The following is a 16,868-nucleotide window of genomic DNA, read 5'->3' as shown; positions in this document are numbered from 1 at the left end:
TATTTTTTCTTTTCAAACATATTAGTCATCGACCAACTGCTAGTGTCGCACCTAACTGCAACTCTTCATGTAACTGCAAATGTCATCCCTGACTACAAATTTGTGGTGTATGTCGGTGGGGAGAGGGAAGTTCCATGTCACTACGCATGCAAATTGCAAGTGTCGTCCCTAAGTGCAGCTGCATGTCTACAACGACACCGCAACTATGTGGTGTTTTACCGAGGAGAGGACGGTTGCATGTGTGCTACTACCTCCATCTTGGTTTATTGGTCAACTTCGTATTTTGTGTCAAAATTTGACCGTATATTTTAACTAACAAAATGTCAATGCTTCGTATTTTGTTTGTCTTGTTTGTTAGCGAGATGCGGTAGATCTGAGGGGATTTTGGGTTCCATGTTTTGTTTTGGATCAAGTCTAGAGTAGTAGCTTGAAGCATAGAATTGATCCCCGTTTTCTAGTCAAGCGGTGGTATGTAGTGTGTCCTCTTTTTTGTATGATTTTTCCTTCAAACTTTTTGCATGTTTGAGGATTATTACTAAACCCAAACCCCCTCATATCTCTTACTGAACCCAAACCCAAAGCCCTTCAAATTAGTAGCATGTTTGTGAAATCAGTAGAATGGTTGAGGATTATCTTTTGTTTGTGCAATGGAGTGGCTCGGTCTATTGTTTTATTTTATTTTAGATTTTGCTGAAATCCTATTAATCACTGGAAAAAAGAGAGATAATTACCAGGAAATCAGTAGCATGTTTGTGGAATGGAATGGGCATGTTTATTTGTTTTTCAGATTTTTGAAGAAACCCTATTTAATCAGTAGCATGTTTTTTAAAATCTTTTCTCTGTAAACAAGAGATTGTCACTGAATCTATCACAAGGAGTGGGCAAATTTATTTGTTTGTCAGATTTTTTGGCTGAAACACTATTAGTCTATAACATGTTCAAATCTTTTTTTTCTGGAATCAAAGAGAATGCCTATTAATCAATAGCATGTTCAAATCTCTCTTTTGTCTGGAATCAAAGAGAATGATTACTGAAACTAAGTTTCTAGCAGTAGCATGTTTTTTCAGTTTTCTTTTTTGCCGAAACCTATGAATCAGTACCATGTTCAATATCTTTTTTGTATGGAATCAACATATAAATTACTAAATGCATCACTAGTAGTGGTATGTTTTTAATATATTCTTCTTCTTTTTTCTCTACAACCCAATGTAAATATATTTTTGCTCACCAGCTATCGATGGCAATGATAAATCATCATTATCTTGAAATCCTTTTTTTAAAGCATGCAAGTTTCTCGCTAAAATCATTAGTTGAATATGTATGTCTCTCTAGCACAAATTTTATGTTTGGTGCCTTTTTTATGCGCACAGGAGATGACTTGCAGAGTTTGTGTGAGCCCTTGTTTCCGCGAGAGCAGGGGAAGCGGCATCAGCATGTATGTCTTGAAGGAGTTCAAAGACGAAGGGGTAATTCCGCAACCTCTGTTTCTTTTTTATTGTATTTTTTGTCATTTTATGATCCTTATTTATTTTTAGCCATTATGACGCATGTAGAATGCAGTTTTTGTAGAATTCATGGGTTGATGTTCATGTTCAACCCATGTAGGATTCATGTTCAATCTAACAGTATTTAAAAGAATTGGATAACGCTTTCTACAGTTATCTGTTTGTCTTCTCCAACATGGTCGCAACTGGGCTTTTGTTTTGTTCCATGATGACGGCGGTGAGAAGGGGGTGCAGCAGTTGCATGTCTACACTAGTCATGCAATTGCAACCATCACGGCCAACTCCTACTGCATGACTTTTCAATATGGTTGTAACTATGCTTTTTTTTGTCGGTGGCGGCATTTTAGTGATGGATACAACTGGTCTTTTTTTTGTCGGAGGGCACAGCAGGGATAAGGGGGGAGGGCTCCAACATGGTTGTAGTTGGGGCCTTGTTTTTGTCGGAGGGGCTACATGGAGAGATGGGACCAGTTACATGTCCAATTGTAGTCATGCAACTACAAACCTTCACCACCACTTGCAACTGCAAGTCTTCCAACATGGGCGCAACTGGGCTTTGTTTTTGTTGGAGGGTGCGACGAGAATGGAGAGAGGGGCCCAATTGCATGTCCAACTGTAGTCATGCAACTGCAACCATTACCCCTGCTTGCAACTGCAAATCTTCCAACATGGTAGCAATTGGGCTTGTTTTGTCGGAGGGGGCAGTGAGAACAGACAAAGGTGGCCAGTTGCATATCCAAATGCAGTCATGCAACTGCAACCATCACCCCCGTCTGTAATTGCAAGTCTTTTCCAACATGGTCGCAACCGGGTTTTGTTTTGTTTGAGGGGAAGATAGGAAAAGAGAGAGAGGGCCAGTTGCATGTCCAATTGTAGTCACACAACTACATGTCTTCCAACATGGTTGCAAATGCATGTCTTCTAACTTGGTTCTAACTCGGTTTTTGTTTTGTTGGAGGGACTGACGATGAGACGCGCCAGTTCCATGTTCCACACTAGTCACGCAAAATGCACGTCTTCTAATTTGGTTGCAACTGGGGCCTTTGTTTTGTCAGAGAGGGCGGCGAGAAGAGAGAGGAGGCTAATTGCATGTCCAACTATAGTCATGCAACTGCATATTTTCCAACATAGTTGCAACTGGGGGTCTTTGTTTTGTTGAGGGGCGGTGGGAAGAGAGAGAGAGAGAGAACGAGGGGCCAGTTGCATGTCCAACTTTAGTCATGCAACTGCATGCTTTCCGACATAGTTGCAACTGGGGGCCCAGTTGCATGCACAACTATAGTCATGCAACTACATGCCTTCCAGCATGGTTGCAAATGCATGCCTTCTAACCTACTTGCAACTGGGCCTTTGTTTTGCCGGAGGGACCGACGAGGAGAGGGGCCAGTTGCATGTGTCACACTAGTCACGCAACTGCATGTCTTTCCAACATACTTTCCAGTTGGGGCCTTTGTTTTGTCAAATGGGGCAGTAGGAAGAGAGAGCGGGGCCAATTGCGTGTTCAATTATAGCCACGCAACTGCATGCCTTCCAAAGTGGTTGCAACTAGGGCTTTGTTTTGTCGGGTCAGGGGGGAGGGGCAAGGAGATGAGGTCAGTTGCATGTCTAATTGTAGTCATGCAACTGCATGTCTTACAACATGTTTGCAACTAGGGGGCTCTGTTTTATCGGAGGGGGCAGCGGGAAGAGAAGGGGGTCAGTTGGATGTCCCACACTAGTCATGCAATCGCATGTCTTCTAACTTGGTTGCAACTAGGCTTTTCGTTTTGTCGAAGGGACCGATGAGGAGGGGGCCAGTTCCATGTCCAACCATAGTGACGCGGCTGCATGTCTTCTATCTTGGTTGCAATCGGGCTTTTGTGTTGTCGGAGGGACTGCGAGGAGAAGGGTCAGTTGCATGTCCCACACTAGTCATGCAACTACATGTGTCGTCCCCCGACTGCAACTGCATGTCTTCCAACATGGTTGCAACTGCATGCCTTCTAACCTACTTGTAACTGGGCTTTTTGTTTTGTCGGAGGGACCGACGAGGAGAGGGGACGGTTGCATGTCTCACGCTAGTCACTCAACTACATGTCTTTCCAACATAGTTTCCAATTGGGGGCCTTTGTTTTGTCAAAGGGGGCGGCGAGAAGAGAGCGGGGCCAATTGCATGTTCAATTATAGTCACGCAACTGCATGCCTTCCAAAATGGTTGCAACTGGGGCTTTGTTTTGTCAGGTCGCCGGGGCAAGGAGATGAGGTCAGTTGCATGTCTAATTGTAGTCATGCAACTGCATGTCTTACAACATGTTTGCAACTAGGGGGATCTACTTTGTCAGAGGGGGCAGCGGGAAGAGAAGGGGGCCAGTTGCATGTCCCACACTATTCATGCAATCACATGTCTTCTAACTTGGTTGCAACTAGGCTTTTCGCTTTGTCGAAGGGACCGATGAGGCGGGGGGCAGTTGCATGTCCAACCATGGTGACGCGACTGCATGTCTTCTATCTTGGTTGCAATCGGGCTTTTGTGTTGTCTGAGGGACTGCGAGGAGAAGGGTCGGTTGCATGTCCCACACTAGTCATGCAACTACAGGTGTCGTCCCCCGACTGCAATTGCATGTCTTCCAACATGGTCGCAACTAGGGCTTTGTTTTGCGGGAGGCGGCAGCAACGTGGTAGGAGTGGGGTAGATGCATATCCGACTCTAGCCATGGAACTGCAAGCGTTACCCCCACCCCCAGCTACAAGTGTCTCCCGCAGTTGCAACTTCAACTCACTGGTGTATTATCCAGGGGAGGGGTAGCAGTTGCATGTATACATTAGGCAAACAACTACAAGTATCGATCCGACTTCAACTACATGTATTCAACACAACTCCAACTTAGTGGCATTTTTTATTAGAGGGGACAATAGGCCGCAAATGCAAGTGTCACCCCTATCATGGTTGCATGTCTACCACTGTTTCTATTTTTCTGCTTTTATTTCTACTTTTATTCTTGTAGGTCTTTTAGCTTTTCTAAATAGTGGTATTTTTCTTTCAATCATGCCACCCAATTTTACGGCGCCCCATGTGCAATAACATATGTTATAGCTTGCATGCAACTACAAGCGACACCAGCAGCCGGGCATAACTAGGGTGCAGGCAGGGCGGGGGCCTAGGAGCTCGGGTGTCCCGGTATGTGAAATTTATTTTCAATTTTTCATTTTTGGTTTTGTAGTTTCTGTTTTTTCTATTTATTTTTGCGTTTTGGATTTGTGTTATTGTTTCTTTTCTAAATTAGTCATGTTTTGGATATTTATCTAAAAAATAATGCCACTCCATTTTGCGCACATGTGGGCCACACATTGTTTCTTAATTTATTTTTCTTCCTTTTTGTGTCAAAATATGTGCTCAAAGAAATACAAACACACTACACTTTTTTAAACAACTACACTTTTTGTATGCATTATGTTTGTTTGAGACACACCACCATGCAAATCGGCTGGGAGAGTTGACACATACACCCATATATTTTGACAGCCCAAATACAAACAAATAAAAAAAAACAATCTAAAAGAAAACTAGAGAACATATAAAACAATAGGAGGCTGCCCACGTACAAGAAAGAAAAAAAAGAAGCCCAACACAAGACAAGCGATTTGAGAGAACAAAACAAAGGACAAAAGCAGCCCACCTAATAAGACAAGAAAAAAAGGACAAAAGGAAAGCCTTGTACACGTTAAGCAAGCCCAGAGCAAAACAAAAATACGACGAGGAAATCAATCGGGGCATCTGCACGAAGCTAACATCAGTCGACTTAGACTTCGCGCTATCCCGATGATTCTAGTAAAGAGAAAAAAGGTATATAATACTTTGCAACAAATTCAGAGCAAAAGAAATATTGTCAATGTACACATGCAGAAATGAATTAACAGAAAATTTGTAATTGTTATGTTACAACTCCTGTGGTCTAGAGACATCTAGAAATTTCCAAAGAAAGGAAATAAAGATGTACAGTACGTGATGGACCCCATAAATTATTTACTTTTATTTCTACTCCCACCCCATACTCGGTACTCAGGTCTCGGTCAGACTCTGACACATGCAACAATGGCAAGGAAACCTGGAAGTGTGAGGCGATGGTTCCAGAACCCATTAGAAGCAGCTGCGGATACTGTTCATTGCGAATCCTTCAAGTCCCAACCGTTAGATATAGGAAACCAACGGCTAGGATTGATGCTTTGCTATCATTCAAAACTCATACACTATATAGATAGTATAGATAAATGCCATCATACAGAGTTACTTCCATGTAATCAGGGGTGGCATGAATTTTTTTCTTTCTGCTTGATCTAAATCAAAGTCTTCATTCATTTTACAATTGGAAACATATTGCCCTCATTGGTCAGATGAGTATATATTAAAATTACCAATAGAAACACTGTATTTTTAACATAGAGATAAAGAGAAAAAATATTAGATAAGGATAGATTATTACTCATCAAGTTTTTCAATATTTAGTAAAGATAAATTGAACAATTGAATCATGTTGCTATATTTTGAAATACACAATATTTTAAGTAGGTGGTTGTGAGATAAAATCCCACTGCTTTTCTTTCTTGGCATAGGACTGTTACCATCAGACAAAGTGCAACCAAGATATAGAGTTGGATTCTTCTTTTATTGATGGCACATCATAAATAACTTGTCATTGAGGATAATTCTACTGGCATGCATGTTTTGTCATTGGCGTCTGTACTCGTGCCTTGCATCATTGCTGGTACTTGCACTATCATCTGATGGTCCAGATTAATCACAGAAAATTCAATAATTTTTCTGGTCTGCCTCAAAGAACCGCAACATATGTTGGTTTGACAAAAACACAAACAGCTGCCGGCAGGAATACCAAACATTACCAATGACCATAACCAGCGCTAAATTTTCAAAACTGAGGGTTAATGTGATGGTACGTGATAGATATTAGTAAATAATCACCCGTGGAGTATCCGGATGCAGAAAAAGAAAAGCAAAACCAGTACAGAGAATGACTCACTTGGACAAGCTAAGCTACTCTATGACAGAGGAAGCTTCGAAGTCATCGCGACGCCGCGTATGCCGGACATACAAAAGGAGGGACTTGGCATAGGAATGCAGGGCGGAGGTGTGTTGAAGCTTGGGATGCAGAAGTGCGCGCGCAGGTTTTGCGGTGGCCGGCGAGACGGCGGCCGACATCTGGGTGCGAGGCGGCCAGTTTAGAAGTGGATTTTGGGAGCAAGAATACAGAAGATTGTTGTGTGGAGAGAGACGGGAGGCGGGGGTGAGTCAGTTGCTGCATGCTGGGAGCGGAGGGGGACGCCGGCCTGATCAGAGAAATCGATGGCGTACGGCGGTACGGGAAGAGTTCAGTCCGGAAGAATCGAGAAGAACCTGACAGAGAAACAAGCAGCCTGAACCGTTAGATGTATCCAAATCTGACAGCCAACTTTCTTTGGATTCGCTCCTGCTTAGTCCGTTGGATCTGCGAAATGGATGGCCCATACTGTTTTGAGATGAAGTTTGGCGGGAACACTGTATACGTGGTGGTAAGCCGCGAGTTCAAAAACGGATGTACTATAGTAGTAGAGATAGAGATAGAGATAGAGAAATATAGATTACTATTCACACTTTTTTGTCCTTGAAAATCCGTTTTCTCTAGCCATAAGTCAACGGGAGGTTTTTCTAACAAAACTTTTTATATGAGTACAAGATAAGATCAAGTTTGTTTCCAGAATTTTTTGATATGCAGTTTGAACTTGGAGTTTGCTCCTTTCTTCACAGGATGACTTCTTCGGCACAGCAGCAATCTTGCTAGTACTGTTTATATGCACGCATGCAATCAAGGAGCACCTACCAAGCGCACGCCGTTGACCACCATCACGCAACGGCGGCGGCCACTCTGGCCCCGTCGGCCACCCCACCGCCGTGCTGTGTCCCGGCCAGCATGCTGCCGCCGCCTTCTGCCGAGCTGCCCGCGGGCCTCGTGCCGTGCATCCTCCCATTGCCGCACCCGTCATCTCCTCGTTCCGATCTGGATCGGGATCCACCGCCGCCGACGCCGACGCTGGCCTGCTCTGCCAAGGGATGTAGCGTGCTCAAGGCTGGTCCGGCGATGCCCCCAAGCGAGCCAGCTGCGCCCACGTCCGCGTCGCTCCCCACGACTGCTTCGACTCCACAGTTCACCTCCCTGGCTTCCGCCGCCGCTGTGCTGGCCTCGGCTGCCTTGGCCTCCCGTAGGGCCGACCCGGCCATTGGAAGTCGCGCTCGCCACCTGCCAAGTTCCGTGACGACGGCCGCTATGGAGCCTCCGCCCGCCGTCCCTCCAGCAGCTGCCAGTCTTCCTCTGCACCCGGCGCCTTTTCCAGATCAGGAGAAGATAGTTTGTGCCGCGGCGTCGGCCCCGTCGGATTTGCTGCTCGATGCTACCAGTACCCTCCACGACGCCTGCATTGGGGTGAAGACGACCATGCCGGCCTCCTGTGCGGCAGCATCGACCGCCTCCGGAGGCGCTGATTCCGGCGAGGCTCGAAGATCCGACGATAGGTGCAACGACGAGAAGACACCAGAGAAGATGGGCTCTCCTTTGCTTGGTCCGTCTTCAGCATCGGCATGCAACGACCTCTCTGTGGCCGCCACCGCTCTTGTAGGCGGGGCAGGCTGGGAGCATGTGGGTCGGGGGCGCCGTTCCGGTCGGCACGCTCACCCGGAGCCGTCGAGGGAAGGTCTCGAGCGTAGCCTCGCCTTCAAGCGTTGGGCTTGAGGAAGGTGCTTTCGTTGCCTTGAGCGTGGCCATCAAGTCAGTGCATGCCGTGAGTCATTCAGATGCATTCGTTATCGTCGCGCTGGTCATCGGGAGAGGTTCTGTCGTGCTCGCTCTCCGGTTGCTTGTGATCGCTCTCCGGTCGCTTGCGCTCCTCGCCAGCGAAGCCGCTCCCCGCCCGTCCAGCCTTGTCCTCTGCTGACTAGGAGTTGGGCTGAGGTTGTAGGTCACTCGTCGCTGTGTGTGTCGGTGCCGCCAAGGTCCCAATATGGGTGTTGCAAGGATTCCAGTGTCAACGCATCTTTGGTCTCTGCTTTGGAGTCGCAGCTTGCCCTGCTGCGCACGGAGCTCCTTCAGGAGGTCGAGCTGCTCCGCACCGAGCTTCGCGACGCTCTAGCCAAGCTTGCGGTTGCGTCGGTTGTGCCTTTGCTGCCTGAGCTCCAGGTTGTTTCCATTGATGAGGATGTTGAATGTTTCTTTGGAGTTTTTTCTCCTCGTGCTCTGGATGTGACACCTCTTGTTCATGGGAGTGCGGTTATCAGCGAGGTTGTAGCTCAAATTCTGCAGATTATGCCTGAGTTGCAGGAGCTTTGTGGGGAATCATCTATTGTGTTACCGATGGAGCTGAGCGCATTGGAGTCCTTGGCGGTGGCCATGACACCCTCACTGCCACCGCCAGAGTCCCGTCAGCCGCCCGCCTTTGCGTACAGTGGAGACTTGGTTGGTTCTATCACTGCCTCATCTATGGCCATTGGGCATGTGGTGTCTTTGAGTGGCGAAGTTGATGCGATAGATGTGTTGGCACCTAACTCTGAGGCTATATCATGTGAGCAACTGGAGACGTCTGAGTCCATCGTGTCAGTGGTACCTATTACTAATGATGTTGAGGCGGTTGGTATGTTGGCGCCTGACCCTTCGGAGCCCAACCAGCCGCTCGCCTCTGTGGAGCATGGAGGATCCGATGTTGCAGTCACCCGCCCGAAGGTGACGGTTGGGCAGGTTTCTGTGCGTGACAAGGTCAATGAGATTTTATTCGAGATAGAGCTTCACAGCTTGCTCAAACGTTTGGAGAGGGTGAGCCCTGGATTTGGCAATGCGATAGTGGAGGAGGCTCTCAGGAGCAAAGGAAAGAAGAGTGACGCCACAGGAAAGGCGTGCGCAACTGCTTGATGGATGGTTATCAGTCTCTTGGGTTGTCCTTATGGTCTGGCTTGTCTTCGTGGATTTGATGGTGCATGTGGTCTTCGACCGAGTTACTCTCGTTCGGGTGTCTTTGTGATGTAGCAGTGTGGGGGCTGGTGGACGTTAGGTGTTGGATATGGTTGTGAGGCGATCATGTGCTTATGAGTTGCATGTTGTGTGAGTAGTCCACATGTGGTTGATTTGTATCGGTTTTCGCCCGGTTTTTCGTTAATTAACTGGGCAATTCTCTTCTTCTTAATTAATGAATGAGGCAAATCTTTTGTCTCCGTTTCGAAAAAAAATCAAGGAGCAACTCCAAGTTCAAACTAGCAAGATCGCCATGCCCCATGATCAAGCTTTTAATCCCACCCGAGGCCTCAGTATGCACATATGCAATCTTGCTAGTACTGTTTATATGTTCAAGAACATCTCAAATATATGTAGATGCAAAAATAGCTAACTTTTGCATCTCCGAAGACCAAAAACCAATCTCCAGATGATGTAGATGTAAAAAAAAAATTTACATCACCTCTTCAGGAGATGTAAAACACAACACCTGAAAATGCAAATTTGAATCTCCACCTTCAGCCTCCAGGAGATGTAAAACCGGCGCTTGCGTGCCAACCGCCCTTCATTTCCTTTCCGATTTGATTTGTGACTTGGCTCCATGCACACCATGGCGCCTATTGACTTCTGTACTGCATGCGTCTACACGGAGAGAACTTGCGATTCTCATGTCAGGAGCTGGATGGACTATTTGTCTGCCGCAGAGACATGTGAGACGCCTCTGAGACTAGGCGATTCACATTCCAATAAGCTAACTGTTGGACTATGGCCAGTCATCCGTCGTAGTCTAGGTGGTTAGGATACTCGGCTCTCACCCGAGAGACCCGGGTTCAAGTCCCGGCGACGGAAATTTTTTTGCCTGCTGAGATCTGCAGTTTGAACAAAGTGGATAAATGTTCCTCTCATAACAGTTCATTGCCTTTTCACCTGCCCATGCTCTCAAGTTCCAACAAAGTGGATAACAGGATAAATGTACCTCCCCGCTATTTGACAATTGATTACTACTTGCTATCTGAAAGTCCCCACCGTTCCATAATACGGAACCACAAACGAGTGGCAACATCGTCGTCTCCCACGCAATGAGGCCGTCGACAAACCGTTTCATCGCCAGGTATGGTCACTTTTTCTGACTGTAAAGTTTGGAGCCGTTCCTCAGCTCTTTGGGCTTCTGCCTAAATTTTGACTGATGAGTGATGAGAAACATGGCCAAATATCGGGCTTCGGGGGTCTTTTCATAGCTGAAGCTGTTTCACGGTTCACTCATTTTATTGTATAGTTTCACCTGGCATAGTACAATTTTCAATGGTTCGAACACTCTGTTTGAACCATTGGGGAAGAAGACGAACTGTAGAATTACAGTCCTACGGCTATGTGCTTCTTCCAGCATAGCATTTCACACAATTATATACACATTATGAAACGCCGCACATAAGTATCACTAGCCACTGAGGTTGGCGTGCAGGAGGCAGTGGAAGTGGTGCATGGCCATCTCCACAGACGGCGCGTACCTGCCCACGCCGTAGGCCGGCGACTCCAGGCCCCGCTGGACTCCCTCGCACAGCGCAATGTCTTCAATCTGTAGCAGGTAAAACGCATCAGCATCATCGGCCCACGCTTGTTGCGGTACACTCTTGCTCGCGACATTGCGGTACCAGATGTGTTTTGTTGCTCATGCCGTGGCTACTGTGCTGTGTTGTGCTGTGCATATATTGATGCAAGCGTAAAAGGGCATGGAGTCCATGTCGTAAATGCAGTTCGAAGACCATGCAATTTACAGTGCAGTGATTGTTAGCTCAGAGAGGTCTACTTGAAAGCAACAAATTTAGTGGTTAAAGGCAAAACACTGGTCGAGCTACCTTGGCGACCGATCATCAGTTTTATGGTAATATACCTGTACTTGTTCGCTGTCCTTTAAGCTTCTATCGATAAAATCCTGGTCATCCTGCAGATTCAGCACGGACGAGTCAACTGAAGATTGTATACAGCAAGCAAGAAAGAATAGCATTTCAAGGATCGTCCATTTTAGATTGTAGCAGACGTAACAAATCATTACTTGCTTCAGATGGAAACTTGATTAATATATATGAAGTTAACATCATCATCCGTTCAGAGACATCACTCGGCTTTTAGATCTTAGACCAGTACCGCCATCCATTATGAATGGATTCGTCCCAAGCAAAGAAGAGAAGCACTGTTCCTCTGACTTTGACGATTTTCAGCAATGGAATTCAGTTGAAGCGCGAAGAGCCATCACTACATTAACTTCTCGTCAATGTGGAACATGACCGTCGCTAATGTGATTATTAATGTGTTGAGCCTTTCTCCCTCTGCTCATGCAGACATGCACTGTGCTTCTCTGCCTTTGCCATGGCTCGCAACTACTTTCTACTAGTATTGCTTATCATTCACAAGTCGTTTGTACTATCTTGGCGCATTCTTAATGCAGAGAAACACACTTCCCGGCATGTTTGAGAATCACAAGCTGAAAGCAGCCACTTCATACAAACATGTTTTTTTCCCGATGATCTGTTAGTATAAAGCGGAAACGCTCTTCAAAAAATTAGTCTTGTCCAATCTAGCGCAAGCAATACATAAGCACAATATAGTGCTCATGTTTGCAGTCAAACTACCATCACAATAATGTGCCACGCGAGCTGTGTACAAATAATAAAGAGTAGAAGACACCATGGCATGTCACTGAGATGTGACAACATATGAGCAGTACATATAAGTATGTACTGAAAAGGCATAAAATGGGTATATGAGATCAGGAGAATATATACCAGAAGAGATTCGTCCAGAAAATAATCAAAAACCACTTTACACCTGGTTGCATCCAATGGGACAGCTAGATTAGTGTCCATCCATGGACCATACCTGAAAATTATTAGTTATTCACATCTGCATATATACATCTAATGTGAGCAAAATGAAACAACAAGTTCTGAAGGATGCCCACTGCACCTATTGATCATAAAGTTTGGATAAACAAAAGCATAGGTAGCTTTTGTCCCTAAGCGGTCAATGTCTTCTTGTTCTGCTAGGGCACTTTCACATCTTTGAACACTAACTCTTTCGTATGTCTGGAGATAAGTACATCTAATTAGAAGTCATCCTAGAAAAGGCAAAACCAAAAAAGTTGCAAGGAAATAATTCAGTATTGCAGTGGCATTGGTTCAGATACGAAGATTCATTAAAAGTAATAATTCGATAGTTTCAACACAAAAAGAAAGAGAGAATATTCATACTGGTTATTAAAATATTACTAGTTGACATCAAGTCGACTATACCTAAATAAAATATTCTCAAGAGGAAAACTGCAGAAGGAAAGGGGTTTACAAACTATACAAGTGTTTCGTAGGATTGAAGCTGAAGACCGGATGCAAGGGCCCCATGTGCATATGGAACATGATATCCACCATCTAGATAGTTGTCACAAAATACCTGCATGACAAAAAATACAATGGGCCTAAAGATAAACTCAAGAGAATCTCATTGCTTCAGTAACACGTCATCAAAATATTGGAATAAAAAAATGGACCTTCCAGTTACATTCGATAATATATTCTCGCCTGCAAATATGGGGTAGTGAAGTGTCAATGCCACTTCTACTCAACAGATCTGAAGCACTACCCAGCCATTCATCTCCACCAACAACATCATCAACAGTATCTTGAGAGGAATCATCAAATCTGGCAAGCACAAAAGGTCCCCACGTAGCCACCTTAATTGGTAAAAGACCGAAATCCTGTTTCCAGAAAGAAGAATAAGTTGCAATTTTGCGATTGAGAAGCACAGAGGCACAAAAGGAGTTGTGGTATACATTCTTGTTGAAGTTCTTGATTCCTGATATTCTTGTAGCTTTCAGGAGGGTACCATCTAAACCATATGTCCAACCCTACAAAATTTGTATAGCTAGTTAGCTACTGACTCACAAAAAATGAGGCAAATAAAAGCTAATGACGTGATGATGAAGTTCAGTTTCAGCCCAACCTAGAAAGCAGAGGCTTCACCACACTTAGTTCCCCCAATAATGAAAATTACACTAATAAGCATATGAAATACACTGATGTTCTGTTGTTTTGTTGCCATTGTTCCTAGTTCAGGCAGTTCACCAAGCTGGGGGTCCAGCTAAAATTGCACCGAATTTCTTTGGAATTCAACTTGAAGCGTTTAAGTCCCACATGGGACATGTGGATGTATTCCCTCATTGTCATATTAACATTTCAAACTATCTTTAGTTAATAGCATGTGTATTCCAAAATTTTCAACTAAACAACTTTTAAAGAAAAGTTATGTGGCTACATTTCTTACCTCAGATGTCAATAACCGAAGTATTCAGATGATTATCCTAGAAAGTCGAAGAAAAATTATAACATGCAAGTACAGACCACAAGTATGTGCCATATCTACTACTCCCTCCGTTCCGAATTATAAGATGTTATAACTTCTTTCTGAATCGGATGTATATACACGTGTTTTAGTGTGTTTATTCACTCATTTTAGTCTGTATTTAGTCCATATTGAAATATCCAAAACATCTTATAATTCAGAACGGAGAGTAGGTGTTTATTAAGGAACTCACGTGATAAGGGCATTGGAAGCAAGTCTTCTGACCACTTCCACATGCGAGGAGTGAGGCATGATGACGACACACATTGTGAAAAGCTTGAAGTTTCCCATTTGCATCCCGGCATATGACAAATTGTACATTTCCAAGGCTGTTGGTTCACCTTGTTAGGTGATTAACATTAGCAACCTCCAACATGAATTATCTTATTTTACAATAATTTGGAGGTAACCATGATTGAAAGTTGCCAATTTTCAAATAAGTGTTTTGCATGCAGCTCCTTGTTTTAGAAAGAAAAAAGGTATATGGGGGACCTAAACCCACCTGAACAATTTCCATTAAGCCAAATAATTTTAGCAAGATCAGTTGCAGATTACATGGTGGGAGGTTCTAGAAATATTTTAAGAACCTTCACACTTATAATAGGTTTGCACATCATACTGTAGAAAGTAGAATTGATTCAGGTAGCAGAAGCATGAAAGCAAGATGGAATCACCTTCCTGTGAAGAAATCATTTGGGTTCTTGACTTGTCCTATGTGACCTGGAAAAGAAGCATGCAAGTCGGCACCATGTAAGCACTCAGTAAGGAGCTACAGAGGCTAACTAATGAAAACAGATAAACATAAATTTTATTGAATGTGAATGATCTACCAAACCAGTAAGGTACTCCTTTCATTGATTAATGTAAGGCATTAATTCTATTGATTTTGTAACAAATATAGACCATACATGTAAACGTAAATGATGTTTCCAAACTGTACTGCTATTCAATTTATTTCCCATTTGCATTTGTTCATTACCACTCATACAGCCACACCACAATTTTTTTTTAAAAAAATTCCAAATCAACTACGACCTATGAGACTAATTTCTTCTCATGAATTCCCAGATTTAATCGGTTCCTTAATCTACGTATAAATACATGATACATCAATCAACAAGCGGGTGGGTTGGCGGGGTGAAAAGTTTGAACAAGCATAAGTGAGCAATGAATATGTTAACATTTCGATAGAAAGTTAATCCCATACGGGTACCTTGCCCATGATCCCAGTTAGTCAGGGGACATGATCACCCGAGACCTGAACTATCCATTTCAAGCCAGTCTGCCAGTGAACACTCAGCAGTCGGTTCAATTGTCACTGTGTCCACTGTCCAGAAAAGTAAGACATGCTCCATGTAGCTCAGATTGAATCAACATCTACAATCGATCGCCAATGACACAGCTAGCGAGTACTCCTCCTGAAAGCTGAAAGGAAATTCCAGGGAATCGAGTGTGCGTACCAACGGCCTGCCACCCGCGGAGGAAGACGCGGTCGAGCTCGAGCCGGAGGAACTCCGGGTCGGTGTACCACCCGCTCGGCGGCGTCACCGCGGAGGCCAGCGGGATCGCCGGGTCGAACTCCGCCGCGAGCCGCCGCGCGGGCTCGCCCGACGCTAACGCTGACCCCGCCGCGCACACGCGCGACGACGCGGCGCGGCGGGCCCTGGGGCGGGCGGCCGCGGAGGCGGAGGAGGACGAGGACAGGGCTAGGAATTGCGCGGTCGCCATCGCCGGAATTGGAGAGTGGGGGAGCAGGCGGCCGTGAGTGCCTTCTGTTTTGTCGTTGTTGCTCGGTTGGTGCTCTGCTTAGCGATGAGTTAATTGCGAGGAACTGCCACACTTCAGCACGTCGTGACGAGTCAGTATCATATCACTAGTCACTTTTTTTTGCAATTCAGTACCAACTCAAAGCCTAAGTGTTGCAAAATGGTCGGACAGCCGTATAAGCACGTATTGAGCATGTATCTGACCGACCGGGCCCACGTGTCAGGTGCAACGGTGGCCTACCCGCGTGCACCCGCTTGGTCACTCGTTCCAGCCCGGCTCGGTCGCACCATGTAGTTGGGTCGGGGCTGGTCGGACCGGAGCCAGCCGCACTCTGTCCCTTTCCTGGCCCCATCGCCCTCGTCTCTCCCATCCGCCGCCGCTTGCCACGCAAACCGCCGCGTCCGCCATCGCCGCCGCACCATGGTCTTCGAGGATGAGAGCAGCGACTACTTGTCCAGCCTGTAGATCTCCTCCTCCAACGACGGTATGCATTATCAGGTCAGTGGTAGAGCTAGGGTGAGTTAGGGTTAGGGTTTCTGATTTGGGGATTTGCTGATCTGCTTTTCTGTTTTGGGGATTTGCTCCTGTAGATTCCTGCTAGCATTGAAGACCAAGACTACAATGGCTTGGAGAAGGCACCAGAGGGGCTGTGCGTGGAGCATCGGCTGCCAACTGAGCGCCGTGTAGCTTTTGAATCATTTGAGACGGGCAGGAGGTTTCTAGTTTGTGCCTAGCCTGTAAGATTCATGCTCTCTCTCTATGTTCACTGTAATATAGTTGGTAGCCTCTGTTTAGTAAGTTAGTACTACTGATGGAGTACTCCTACTGATGATGAAGCACATTGTTTAGTTATTTATTAGTAAGTTAGTAGCTTTGATGCTCACCTTTGTTAAACATGCCACCTGATGTTAGTAATATATATGGGCAGCTGCTTAGTTGGTAGTGGAGATGTTCATAGTTTAGTTATTTATTAGTACTGAAGGTGACTGCAACATGTTGTGTAGGCATGTGCTCATGTATATTCATGTTTAGTTAAATTGCCCACTTTTTGTAGTATTATATATGACCAGCAGCTTAGTTAGCAGTGTAGATGCTAATTTTTAATTGAGGCAGTATAGGTTGCAGTAGAAGTAGCATTGTTTAGTTGACCACATGTATAGGTTGTAGTTCTTATGCTCTTAGTTGATTTTTTTAGAAG

The 16,868-nt window shown here is 45.1% G+C and overlaps 1 protein-coding gene and 1 non-coding gene across 2 annotated transcripts; one reads left to right on the top strand and one right to left on the bottom strand.

Moving 5' to 3' along the window:
- Positions 1 to 10,287: 10,287 nt before the first annotated feature.
- Positions 10,288 to 10,360, top strand: TRNAE-CUC. Its single transcript has one exon. It is a non-coding gene; the product is annotated as a tRNA-Glu (tRNA).
- A 386-nt stretch (positions 10,361 to 10,746) lies between these two features.
- Positions 10,747 to 15,724, bottom strand: LOC125520965 (choline monooxygenase, chloroplastic). Its single transcript, XM_048686006.1, has 10 exons — positions 15,364 to 15,724; positions 14,578 to 14,623; positions 14,097 to 14,232; positions 13,335 to 13,409; positions 13,053 to 13,259; positions 12,860 to 12,955; positions 12,476 to 12,594; positions 12,295 to 12,388; positions 11,403 to 11,453; positions 10,747 to 11,087 (listed from the first exon to the last, which is right to left on the bottom strand). The coding sequence occupies exons 1-10, from the start codon at positions 15,629 to 15,631 to the stop codon at positions 10,950 to 10,952; spliced, it is 1,230 nt and encodes a 409-aa protein (XP_048541963.1). The 5' UTR covers positions 15,632 to 15,724; the 3' UTR covers positions 10,747 to 10,949.
- Between the last annotated feature and the right edge of the window lie 1,144 nt (positions 15,725 to 16,868).

Source organism: Triticum urartu, chromosome 7 (assembly GCF_003073215.2).
Source record: "Triticum urartu cultivar G1812 chromosome 7, Tu2.1, whole genome shotgun sequence".
In the NCBI taxonomy this organism is placed as follows: Eukaryota; Viridiplantae; Streptophyta; class Magnoliopsida; order Poales; family Poaceae; genus Triticum; species Triticum urartu.
The sequence above is the reverse complement of the archived record's forward strand: the minus strand, read 5'-3'. Positions and strand labels throughout refer to the sequence as shown.

Excerpts from the sequence above, each read along its gene's own strand:
- LOC125520965 (XM_048686006.1), bottom strand. The coding sequence starts at position 15,631 with ATGGCGACCGCGCAATTCCTAGCCCTGTCCTCGTCCTCCTCCGCCTCC. Across the intron at positions 13,410-14,096 it reads GCTTCCAATGCCCTTATCAC|GGTTGGACATATGGTTTAGA; the intron begins GTGAGTTCCTTA and ends CAAATTTTGTAG. Across the intron at positions 11,454-12,294 it reads TTCTGGACGAATCTCTTCTG|GATGACCAGGATTTTATCGA; the intron begins GTATATATTCTC and ends CTGAATCTGCAG.